The 13,542-nt window shown below is 40.0% G+C and overlaps 1 protein-coding gene across 23 annotated transcripts in view; it reads left to right on the top strand.

The window, feature by feature from the left end:
• The window catches only part of fmnl2a (formin-like 2a), a 55,842-nt gene that overhangs the window by 15,627 nt on the left and 26,673 nt on the right, over positions 1-13,542 (top strand). For all 23 annotated transcript variants that reach the window (XR_004897984.1, XM_036003908.1, XM_036003902.1 and 20 more), the window contains exons 2-3: positions 2,235-2,318; positions 9,724-9,804. Coding sequence is in view for 22 of the 23 variants with exons in the window: in XM_036003908.1 (XP_035859801.1) it covers positions 2,235-2,318; positions 9,724-9,804 (165 nt within the window). In the remaining variant the exon portion in view is untranslated. The remainder of the gene's footprint in view (positions 1-2,234; positions 2,319-9,723; positions 9,805-13,542) is intronic.

Raw genomic sequence — 13,542 nt, 5'->3', positions numbered from 1 at the left:
TGCTGGGAAATCCAGTGGAGGAAAAGTGGAGGCTGAGCGCTGAACACACACTTCTAGATGATCCAGCCCATCGATATGGAGAGGGAAAAGAACCCCAAGCTGAGTGGTGCATGATGGCCACATTTTCCCCCTTTTTCTACCCTTAGCAGTGGAAACATTCTCACTGAAACACGTGTAATGTCTTTTCTGAAAATTGCAGATGAAGGATGTAGATGAAATACGTTGCTCGTAGCCTTGACTTGACAGCTTTTGGCTGCAAAGGCTCTTAGAGGAGCACACGCCTATACGATTGTCTTTTTTTTTTTAAATACATTTTTTTCTCTCTGGATTTTTTTTTTAGCCTATAAGGGAACTGTTTATTGGCGAACCAATCTCCAGCTGGGCCACACGTTTTATTTCCATTTTCTTGCTGACGTATTTGCATGTTCTGTGCTCTCCATACTGTAGGTGGTACGATTTAAGTGCTGGTTAATTGTTTCAACCTTTTTTTAACTCAAATGAGGGCGGGGTGAGTCATACAGGATAAAGAAAGGAATTGTGTAACACTTTTGGGATGATTGGGGCTTATTTTCAGACACATGGATCAGATTAGATTTGTATTGAACAACACACAATTCTCAGGAAATCACTCAGAACTACATGCAATAGGAATAAAGTAGTTAATGCAATTAGGAGAATGAGAAAAGGAAGAAAAAGTACAGCGTTGACAAACATCTGACTAGTTTATCACTTTCACTTACTTGCTCACACTCTTATTCACTCTCAGTGCACTCTCTTAGGACAGCTGGTCAGTTGATCGGTGTTGAGTGGCTGCTGGATATGTTTGATGCACAGGGTTCATACGTTTTGAAAAAACCTGGAAAAGTTATGGAATTTGAAAAATGCAAATTCCAGGCCTGGAAAGGTTTTGGAAACATAAAAAGACCCAGAAAGTTTTGGAAAAGTCATGGATTTTTTTTAACACAGCATAATAATGTATGATTAATAAATGTATTTCACGTCGTCTTAACCTCAACGGTCTATTCAGGGCGCGATATTACCCCATGATTATGCATGATGATTATCCCACTATGAACAACATAAATTGTCATTCATTTTATTGTTAAACCTCTAAGGGGAAAACTTTAACACAGATTTTTATTCTTATTGTATAATGTCGACTGACATTTTCAGGAATACATAGTCATGGAAATTTGCCGAAAAGTATTGGTTAAAATGCGTATGAACCCTGGATGCAGTATGTCAGGGTCAAGCTCGGTCGCCTAGTTGTCAAATTTAAAGCGTTGACTGAGACAACAGAGCTTAGAAGTCTCCTCTCTGCCTGTGCCCAACTCATAGGAGAGACCTCCTTTTCCCAGCTGTGTTGTAAGATTTCCTCTTGTCTGCAGTTATTTTGGGATTGTCTCATTAGTGGCTTTCAGTCTGCCATATATTTGGTAACTGCGTTGTAGGAAATGGAAAATATTTAGGTAAGATGTTTTAGCCAGGAGAAGTTGTGGTGGTTGTAGGTTTGAATCAGGGTTTGAATCACGGGCTATCGGGAAATGAACACAAGAAGTCTGAAAGGGATAGAAAGCAGCTGGGTTTAGTCTTGTTTCTTGATTTACCCCAGCCAAGGATGAGGATGGAGCATATTAGTTACTTTGTGATCAACATACATTAACTTGAAAACTAATGGACAGTTTGGCAGCATGAAATTTGCTTTGTAAATTCTTGTTGCAGAGAGGAAGAAATTAATTAAATTAAATTAATGAATTCAGGGGACCGTGTGACCTTTCCCTAGCATCACCATCACACCACACTTTGGCTGATATTTAAGTCTTTTCTCATCTACTTATGTTGAGTGGGAAGATAATGACCAAGTAGAGGGATTCAAAACAATGAGTTGCAGACCTGCATCAGTTTAGGCTCTCAAGTGGCTTGGTTCTCAAACTCTAAAATATGGCTGCTTGAATGTGGTAAATGACCTGATATTGTCAGTGTAAATTGTGTGTAATGCTCCTGAAAAAAATGTGAAAGTTCATCTCTCTTTACACCGGGTAACAAAGCATGGAAAAAAAAAAACATGCATCTCACGAATAATGACAACAGACAATTCTCTTGCACACCTTTCCCTCCTGTGTATGAGCTCCATTGTTTATAGGTAATCTGAGATGTCAGTTTTTACCGGACTCGTGACTGATGCTGTTTCATTACCCACATCCAATTAACTCTGACCTTTTTCTCTCTTTCAGAACTCGATGAATCTTCCTCCAGACAAAGCACGACTGCTGCGGCAGTATGACAACGAGAAGAAGTGGGAACTCATCTGCGATCAGGTGTGCATCAGTCGTCTGTATGATTATGTTGCCATGTAGTGCTGTAAAAGTCACACTTAATGCACTGTGCCTGCATAATTACCATACTCAAGAGAATAATTATTGGAATTATTTAGCTGAGGTACAGGAGTTATTTCACTCATCAACTTAGCCTTCGATACAATTAAACAAAACGATCCTGTATGTACCGTCTCACCTATCTACTGAATATGTAATCCTGGAGAAGGTCTGTCCCACTGTGTGTCGTGACCACAGCACTCATGCTCCATTGCATTGTCTTTATCTTTTACACACTGCCCTGGCTGTTCTGGTCAAGTGGGTTAAGTGGTGCAGCAGGGCGCAGACATCAGTTAGCCAGTTAAAGATCTTAGTCGGTTATTGGCGTCAGCGCTGCGTGTAGGAAATAACAGAGGGTGCACGTTGTGCAGTGATCTATGGTCTGAGTGCTCCTCTCAGCCTGCAACCCTCTTGCCAGAGAGTTTTTCTGCCTCTCTGAGCAGAGAATAAAAACTGAGACAATATCAAGACCACCACCCACTCAAACTGTATTGATAGTCACTGACCCTGAAGGGAACGGTGCCAAAGAGAGCCCACCAGGCTGCTGACCGTCAGTCACAGATCCTCTTTCATTTCGGAGTGGACTCTATGTTCCCCTGTCAGACCTGAAGTGATAATAGTTGGTTTCCCTTTTATTGCCAGTAAAGCAGTTCCCAAAAACATTTCCCAGTGATTTTGACGACAAGCATCTTGGTTTCTTGATACTTTCTCACTTACTGAAAGAGAACAAAGTGCAAATACCCTAAGTGTGTCCACGTGAATCACTGTTATCCATGTTAAAATGACCTGTATCTACTGTAGGTGTGAAGTTTCGTAACTACATAGCTTTGTTAATCATTCGCTAGTCGATTGCCTATTGTTTTAACATTCAGACATTCAGGAATATGCTGAATGTTTATATTTCTCTCTTGTTTTCCCAACAAGCTTATTTCCACGACAGCACAGGCAGCTCTGGGAGGAAAGTACTCTCTTTGTCATAGCTACAGTGAATCTATTTGTGTAATCATGGCAACAATGATGGAGGGAGGCAGAGATGACAGGTACATCCCCTTTGAAAAACAGGCCCCGCAAACGCAGCCAGAGGTTGAAATATTAAACATTTTTCGGGCAATTACAGGGATTTATGAAATATGGAGGATGCTCTTGATGTGAACACGAGGTTAAAACAAAGAAAGGGATTTGATGAACTCATCACTGTCATATCCTGAGACTTCTCAGAAAGTTTGTAATCCTTTGGCTTTTTCCAACCAACTCAAGTGTTTTCTACAGAACTTCATATTGATAGGTCTTTATATGTACCCTAAACATGTCTATACACAGCGAATGGCAAACAACTGCTTGTAAGCTGATTTCCCCCTCCTGAGTCTCTGCGCAACTTCTCAGGTGCAGAGGGGGACGTGTAACTTACCTCAAACCAGCTCCCCCCAGACAAACTCTTTAACGGCCACATAGTATGTTGGAACCATACCATACATTTATATGTGTTCCTAAAAAACAGACGTGTGTTCTCTATGATATAGTCTCTTGCTTCATGTATTTATTGCCCTCCATTCCTCACATTTCTTTGCATGCAACAGGATATGTACAGCACTCGTCAACAAATGTATTACTTTGCAGACTTGCAGATAATTCTTTAGCAAAAAAAAACGCTCAAATAAGGTTAAGCCGTCTGCGAGCTCTCTTTCCTGACGCCACTGTCGTCTTTCCTGTTTTTGTGAAACAGACACACTGGTGGTGATGAATGTGATGTTGCTGATAATACAGCATTGCCCAGTGATTTAATCTGATCTCAGTATCTGTATACAGAGAGCGGCACAATGATGTGAACACCTTTACACTATGGAATCTAATACAAAAGCTTTGTAGTTAATTCTATCTTTTATGAATTTGTTTAGACTGTCAGAGAGAAGTTTTTTATTTTTAAGATGTAGTTAAGTGGTGCTGTTGTGTTGGATTTCTGTTAGTGGTCATTCCTTGTATATAGTATACAGAGGGAACACCTTACAAATACATTTACTTTTTCTCAACTGGCAAACCCATACACGCTTCTCAGCAACAAGGCCATGGTGTAATAGCACTTTTTCGTGTATAATTAGGATTGTCGTTGGTAAAATATATTTTTCCAGCATATTACACACATGTTCTCTGGGGGAAAATTTCACCCACCCCTGCAGAGATTCAGGGCTCAGTTTCCAGTTATGGCACTTTGACTTTTTTGGGTCTGTCCCAAATAGACGATGAAGTGAACAGAGACCAGGAACCAGAGCAGAATAGGACATCCCAGATTAGAAGAAGAAAGAAAAAAAACCCGCCAAATTGCCATGGTGGACTCTGTGCCTTTTTGTTTGATGTCAGTGAAGGTGGTCTTTGTTTCAGATTAGGAGGTTCACGGTCCATGTACTTGGTGGCCAACGGATTTTCGTTTTGAAAGGAAAAAAACTAAACGAAAAACGGCCGGTTTCCCAATTACCATTAGTAAATAGGAAAACAAAAAACGGAAAACAACCCATTATTCGTTTTTTGTTTTGATATGAAAAAACGGAAAACGAAAAACAATCTCGTTATCCGATTGTCTTTGATGTATTTGTAGATGGAACTCGGAAATTAAAATGTGTGTATAAATCTTATTCCTTTGTCAGTACCCGATCCGTACCGCCTGTAAAATCCAAGTACATCTCGCTGCAGTCTGCGGGAAGGCGGGGCTTGACATCAAGCCCCGCCCACATCCAAGTCAGTCATTTTATTTTTGCTTACGTCATTCCCCATACGCTCTAACGGACCAAGACCGTTCTCTTAGTACATCCTGTCGGTACACGATCCGTTCTGCCTGCACGATCCGTTCTGCACATGCGCAAAATGTTCGCGCATGCGCGGTTGTTCGAGGATTTACGACACTGCACGATCTGTTCCACGCTTCCGGTCGACAGCCAAGCTAACGTTAGTTTAGCTAACAGCTAATTCGGCTAACTGCTAGCTGAGACAGCATGTAATAACTTTAAAAGACCCTCAAAATAAAACTTGAAAATAAACGTTGACATATATAACAAACACCTAACATATATAACAGCTGTTACGTCAGTTCTACTTTACTTGTGCTCATTTAAAATACAATCACTCAATACTTGTCTTTATTGTTATTACTGTGAAGTCTTAATTTAGCTGTAGCCTGCTTTTCCCATTATGTTTGAGTTAACGTTATTTTAGACTGAATCTAGCTGTCAGCTAGCGGTTAGCCGAATTAGCTGTTAGCTAAACTAACGTTAGCTTCCCGGTGGAGGCTAGCCATAGGCTAGCGTGGAACAGATCGTGCAGGTCGTATGGATGCTCTCATCTTCTATCCGTTCTGCACATGCGCAAGATAATACTGTTTTACGTATCCATACGACCTGCACGATCTGTTCCACGCTAGCCTATGGCTAGCCTCCACCGGGAAGCTAACGTTAGTTTAGCTAACAGCTAATTCGGCTAACCGCTAGCTGACAGCTAGATTCAGCCTAAAATAACGTTAACTCAAACGTAATGGGAAAAGCAGGCTACAGCTAAATTAAGACTTCACAGTAATAACAATAAAGACAAGTATTGAGTGATTGTATTTTAAATGAGCACAAGTAAAGTAGAACTGACGTAACAGCTGTTATATATGTTAGGTGTTTGTTATATATGTCAACGTTTATTTTCAAGTTTTATTTTGAGGGTCTTTTAAAGTTATTACATGCTGTCTCAGCTAGCAGTTAGCCGAATTAGCTGTTAGCTAAACTAACGTTAGCTTGGCTGTCGACTGGAAGCGTGGAACAGATCGTGCAGTGTCGTAAATCCTCGTACAACCGCGCATGCGCGAACATTTTGCGCATTTGCAGAACGGATCGTGTACCGACAGTACAAACATAGACTGTAAATCGCACATGGACATTGTTAGTTTTCTACTACGTAGTTATGCGCATGCACAGAACGGATCTGGCCAATAAATGCTGTTGAAGGGCGGGTCTTGGCATGGCGGGAGTAACTTCCGGGTTACGAAAAAATACCAATGCAAAATTAAGGAATACGACTTATATGGTCCATGTACTTCGTGGCCAACGGATTTTCGTTTTGAAAAGAAAAAAACAAAAACGAAAAACGGCCAGTTTCCCAATTACCATTAGTAAATAGGAAAACAAAAAACGGAAAACAACCCATTATTCGTTTTTTGTTTTGATATTAGAAAACGAAAAACAATCTCGTTATCCGATTTTCTTTGATGTATTTGTAGATGGAACTCGGAAATTAAAATGTGTGTATAAATCTTATTCCTTTGTCAGTACCCGATCTGTACCGCCTGTAAAATCCGTTCTGTGCACTGCCTGATCAGTTCTACGCTTGCGCGAACACCGGCAAACTTCACAGCTCTATGCACGCATTGGCATAAGGATGTTTGGACATTCCCGGTTACCGGAAGAAAACATTAGACAGTGACAGTAGACCGTTATGATGGCAAAGATGAAGTTTACAAGGTGTTTGCTGGAGTTGCCTAAAGTATCTGTTAATGATATATGGAGGTCGTCCGGCCATCCAGTACAACACCATGTAGCAAATTAAATAAAGGCTTCAAATTTTACGTTTCGTCATTTCTTTACAACTTTGAAGGTAATTTGCTAACGCTAGCTAGCCTGAGCTAGAAGCCTTGCTTTGGTGTTATAAGTCATGACTCCGTCCTGCTTCAGGTTAACCATGTTTTAAATAAAGTTTAAGCATGTGTATACCTCTCACTTCATGTGTTTGTACTTTTATGAAAGTATCAGGTAAAAACAGGGCTACAAATGAGATCTCTGTGAGAGACCAGCATACTCCTAGCAAACTATTATGTAGCTCAATGCTGGACATTTCACCCCTAATTCCGGTCACTTTACTGTATTTGTATTTGTTTAGTATTTGGTTTAGAAGCCTTTATTGGTGATTTTTTACGGTACAAAGTCCTGCTATATATGTACATAGCTAGCTATATATGCTCCGCTATGTCGCGTTAGCATGCAGCTACAATAGTTAGCTATGAGTATGCTAACGTTAGATTGTAGTGGAACGAAGCAGCACTTTCTAACGTCAAAAATCGCAGACCAAACACTACACAATCGGACATGTTTCAGCAGGAATGTGACCCGGAATTGGGGAGAATTTAACAACATTGCCAGCTAAGATGACCGTTAGCATGTAGTTACTATAGTGTTTACTGCCGTTAGCATGTAGCTACTATAGTGGTATACAGCAGTGGTGGCTGGGAGAGCTGTCATCCCATCTTCAAAAGGACACTTATGTACGTTTACACTTCATCGCATTAATAATAGACAGTCTATGGTTATTAGTCAAAACGAAGTATTAGGTAAAAACATTAACGTAAACAACACAACAACGATGTCGCTACACGGTTTTGGATCAGTGACAAGTTTCGAATGTTTGTAGCTATGACTATTGTATAATAAAGATTTAATAAAAAAAGATTTAATAAAAAAGTTGTAATGTTTGGTCATAAAGTGTTGACACATGTTACTTATATACAGTCTATCGTGCAGGCAGAATGGATCATGTACCGACAGTTACAAATCGCACAGGGACATTGTTAGTTTTCTACTACGTAATTATGCGCATCCACAGAATGGATCTTACAGGCGGTACTGGCCAATAAATGCTATTGAAGGGCGGGTCTTGGCGTGGCGGGAGTAACTTCCGGGTCACGAAAAAAATACCAATGCAAAATTAAGGAATACGACTTATACACACGTATTTTAATTTCCGAGTTCCATCTACAAATACATCAAAGACAATCGGATAACGAGATTGTTTTTCGTTTTCCGTTTTTTAATATCAAAACAAAAAACGAATAATGGGTTGTTTTCCGTTTTTTGTTTTCCTATTTACTAATGGTAATTGGGAAACTGGCCGTTTTTCGTTTTTTCCTTTCAAAACGAAAATCCGTTGGCCACCAAGTACACGGACCGTTCACCTCCACTATAAAACACTACGGGGAACTCTGCTGTTATTTGAATCACAAAATAGAATTTGTAGAAAGTACGTATGCATTGAGTCAGAAAACCATAGAGCTAACTCCTGCTATGTCGATGTAAAAGTGCTCCTTGTGTTTAATGAATGTGTGACTTCCTACTGTACTTAGATTCTTATAGATGTACATCTAAGATCATTGCATACTCTGGTATGCATTGAAAGATGGATGTTATATAACCGAGATAAACTTCAGTTGTTCTAGCTAATTGCTCAAGTCATAATATGTCTTGAAGAACATGACATGACGAATACATTTCCTCAATGGCATGCTCTCCAGTCTCCCACTTTCTGTTGCAGTGTAGTGTGGGAAATCACTAAACCGAACCATTCATGCTGCTGTGGTGTGGCGCTCAGCCTGATCCAAATACTGTTTCCCGCTCAACTCACTGATCCAAATCCAGCATTAATCTCTTGTATTTATATTTAGAGCACAATCGTGAAGGGATTTGACCTAAAACCTGTTCCTGGCTGTGAAGTTAAGACATGTACGCACACAGCCACACACGTCTGGGGACAATCCCCAGGCAGGTTATGCTCTATAGGACATTAAAACTAATCAAGAGCATTAACTGCAAGATCGTTTATGACCACATGGCTGAACGACATTAACAGTCACATCTGAAGCCTTCATCACTGTTTGTCCGCTAAAACTATTGATGCAGAAATTAACATTTGAATTGAATATTTTGCTGATAAAAGAATGGAAATACGATGACAATTCATGTTGTTGTATTGTGCCAAACCTCTCCTCCTCCTAACATTACAGTTATAGTAACATGTCCACACAAGAGCCATGCTTGCAGTGCAACACAGTTACCCTCGAATGGGCCCAGAAGTGAGTTTTCTAAAAATGCTTATCTCCAGTCAGATCTACCTCATACAGAGGCTTGTCATGTCCACCGTAGCAGACAGGAATTTTTTTTTTTCTTAAAGTAGAACATAATCTAGAGTTCCCATCAATTGAAGGATGACTCATGATGACTGTAACTTGAAGCCTGTTCAGTTTCAATCTGATGGCTTAACAGTTTACCTTAAACTGACAATGTGTTCAGACTTGTGAGGGTGGGATTTTTCTTTTTACGTTATGTGTGGCCACATTAAATGGACAAAATATCATAAAAAACTACAGAACTAACTGAAATTAAAGCCAAATTCATAATAATACTGTAAGTGATAGTAATTTACATAATGTATAATATTGTTACTACTAATATTGTTTTCAAATGTTTAACTCCCTCTCTGTCTCATTCTCTCATCTTGTTTTCCTTTTGCTCATCTCACTCTTTTGTTTTCCTTTTTTTTTTTTTTTTTACAGGAGCGATTCCAAGTGAAAAACCCTCCTCACACGTACCTCCAAAAGCTGAGGAGTTATCTAGACCCAGCAGTCACACGGAAGGTGAGTGCCCTCGCTAACATGCTATCCTGTTCCACTGCCGCAGCTTTTCCTTCCCCTCTGACCCTCTATCTCTTGTCCAGGATGTCCTTACAGCTGAGGAAAGAGTTCACGCTTTGCTTCTGGAGCAGACAGGACAGCTTGGGAACTTAAGTTAACAGTCAACAGTGTGACTTAGTGAGTAAGGAGACAGTTGTTTATGTGGAACGCCCAGGTTTGAGAAACCTCTGCCCAGCTGAAGTGTCATTAAGCTAGACACTGAATCCTTACCATTCCCCTGTGGCTCTGTTCTGTGGCTGACAGCATGCTCTGACCTCTCTGTGAGGAAGAGCAACGGGGAAAAAACACAATAAGAGTTACCTCAAGGCAGAGAAGAGAATAATACTATTGACAGTCAAAGAATGGGATATAGTTTGCTAACTGCTGCATTGACATTTCTTTGCAGCCTGGCATAAGCTAACAGGAGATATCAGTGTGTTTTAGCTACATGATAAATATGGCCTTATGTCATCTGTTTCCTTGGCTGCTTGAATGGGAGCAGAAGGGAGTAAGAGGAGGGGCTCCATGAAACAATCAGCCAGCTCCCAGGCTTTGCCAAAATGAAGTCTTTTTGGCCTGAGAGGGCTGTGGGGGCAGTGCTAGGAGATCTATGGGATTATTTTTGTGCCTTTTTAATTCCAAGCAACACTTCTCAAGTATCAAACAAAAATCACTACCTCAAGCAAAAAAATTGTCATCTCTAAAGTAAAACTCAGAACTTGCAAACAAAACATTTGTGTAGTCGTAAACTATTTTTTAATTTTTTTATTAGTTTGATAATATGTCCTTTTGTTTAGAGTTGAGTTGATCTCTCCATCGTGTTTGCCTTAACTGCAAACGTGATGGAGAGAGCAAACACAATGGTGAGCAAAAGACTGATCATTGAGAAAGAAGCAGAGGGAACTGTTAACAAAAGGACATATTATCAAACGAATAAAAGACCAATAGTTTACGACTACACAAATGTTTTATGAGTTAGTGATTTTTTTGTTTGATACTTGAGTAGTTTTGCTTGGAATTAAAGGTACAAAAATGCTCCCTGTGATAAAACAAATTAACCTATAGACTTTGCCAGAATAACAACAAATCGCTGAAGATTTCAATTTGCACTGACTGGAGTTAAGATTTTACATCACAATAAGCCAGCTAGGGCAGCATGAACAGAGCTGTAATGACAGGGGCAAAAAGAGAACAACAATGGCACATATAGACACATAAACCACTACAAATCACAGCACATACTCAAACACAGAATTGTTGAATGACATTTCTACTTTGATTTAAAAGTGCAAACGTGTCATGCAGCACATCTTGCGCTTGATATGGTTCGACCTGCAAGTTTTATGTGGAAAGATTGAGGAGTAGCTTTACTACAATAGTACAAACATTGAATTCCCCCCTGGGGATTAATAAAAGTAATTCTTCTTATCTTCTAATTAAAAACATTTATCCACATATTCAATCAGCTATAACACCTGGGCACCATGTGTTGCGATATGAGTGTATAGTTAGCAAGCAAGCAGAGAAGTTGAAGCTAAAAGATATACTATATATATATATATATATATATATGTTGGTCCTTTTGTTATTTACTTGAATTTTGTTTGATTTGTTTGTACAATAAAAAAGGAATAAGTGTTCCTCTTCACTGCTTCTAGTGCTTTAATTAGCTTTAGAGGTGCTAGTAGGTGGACTTTTTTTTTTTTTTTTTTTTTTTACCCCTGGCCTGGACAGATTTTTTTTTTTTTACCCCCGGACAGAACCAGGCTAGCTGTTTACTACTGTTTTCAGTCTTGCTAAGGTAAGCTAACCATCTCCTGATTGTAGTTTCATATTGAGTGGTAATCAATCTTCTCAACTAACTTTTGGAAAAAAAAAACAAATACAGTAAGCACATTTTCCACAACATGCAACTCTTCCTTGAAGGAGATGGTGACCACGTTTAAAACGCTCTGGGTGTAAACACTTAACATAGTCATGGCTGAAGGATTTCAGACAGACTAGATGACATTTACTACTGTTTGTTTGTCTACCCTCTCTCTTTTTGATTAAACTCATCTGTGGCTGAATGACTAACTGTTGTTTGGTCTGTGTTAAACTACTCTAGATGGGGAAACTTTGAGAGACATGCCCAAGCATCTTTTTGTTTATTTATCATCTTGTTTTTAATGTTTATTCTCATGGGCTGAGACACGTGGGCATTTGGCCTATTCCTCACATTGATCAAAGACCTGAAGCAGACAAGGAGACAGGAATTGCATGAGAGTAAAGGGAGAAGGGCAATGGAGAGGGAGGGAAAGAGGAAGACTGAATAATGGAGAGAGGGCGGAGGAGGAGAAAGGGATGGACAGAGAACGAAAGAGAGACAAACTCAGAGCACGGAGGAAAAGAGTTATGGGCTTCTTTCTACATTCCTGCTCCATCCCCCTTTTCTTCAACCTCAAAACAATTGCGACTTTGTGCCACTGTGAGAGAGCTGGAGGTCATTGCCTTTGCTTTCCATAGGCAGGCTCCGGTGCATTCCTCTGGGCAGCTCCCAGCCAATAGGCAGCCAAGGAGGAAGAGCTCCAGTCCAACTAGTCCCCAAGAATGTATCAGCCATTGATTTGTTTCCAGGATGACCCCTCCTGAGCTCACACTCCCCAAAATCTCTTCCCCCCCCCCCCCCCCCATCCACACTCTTGGTGCTGTCTTTCTGCTCCTTTCATTGCTCCCTCCCTGTCTCCTCCTCTTCTTCTTCTTTCTGTCTGCCGTCTTCACCCTCTTCCCCCACTGTCGGCTCCTCTCTCTTCCTGCTCTCTCTGTGTTGCAGCTGGTAGTACTTAAAGTGTGGACTGTAGGGTGTTTGGTGGGAGAAGAAGAAGGAGGGGGTGGCCTCTGGGAGCCTGCGCAGTACCCCTAAAAATGCTCTGCTTTCCACACAAACACACAAAGGGCTCCTCCCTAATAAAAACACTCTGTTTCTCATCTCCTCATGTGCCAAACACACCGCCCGAGCCCAAAGACACGGACTAGAGAGAGAGACCCTAGCTATGGGAACAGCTCTCTTCTCTGTGGATGTTAATAATAGGTTAACACAGGGCTGTTTCCTCCCTGATACAAACGCATCATGGAAAGTGACCAGGCCCTCCAACTCTGGGTGGATACTGGGTTCTCTTCTCTTTTCTTCTCTTCTACTATGACGAAAATCAAAAACCTTGCTAATATTAATGGAAACGTTTGACAGGGAGGTCATGATTAGAGCTGCAGTTTGCAATTAGATCTGACAATTATTTGTCAGATTAATCGCTTGGTCTATTAAATGTCAGAAAACAGTGAAACAGTTGTTTTGTCAGTACAAAAGTACAAAACTCATAACATATTCCCGACTGTAATTACAGTATAAATTAGTTCATCGAATTATTTGAATAATTTTTAGTTTATCAACTAATTGATTAATCGACTAATTTCAAATGTAAAAATGTTTTGATAATCCTGGGACTATATCATGTCTTACACTGAAAAAGACAGTTAAACATTTCTAATAAATAAAATAATAAATGATAGATAAATAACTCTTCTCTTTATTGTTATATTTACCCATAAAAAAATATATGACAGTTGATTTGTTTAATTGGCATGGGAAAATAAGTTGTTAAAACAATTTTATATGAAAACGAGAAGGGTACTAGGAGAGAGCAGACCTCCGCATACCCTATCTCA

Source organism: Sander lucioperca, chromosome 8 (genome assembly GCF_008315115.2).
Source record: "Sander lucioperca isolate FBNREF2018 chromosome 8, SLUC_FBN_1.2, whole genome shotgun sequence".
Taxonomy (NCBI): Eukaryota; Metazoa; Chordata; class Actinopteri; order Perciformes; family Percidae; genus Sander; species Sander lucioperca.
This window is presented reverse-complemented; position numbering and strand designations above follow the sequence as displayed.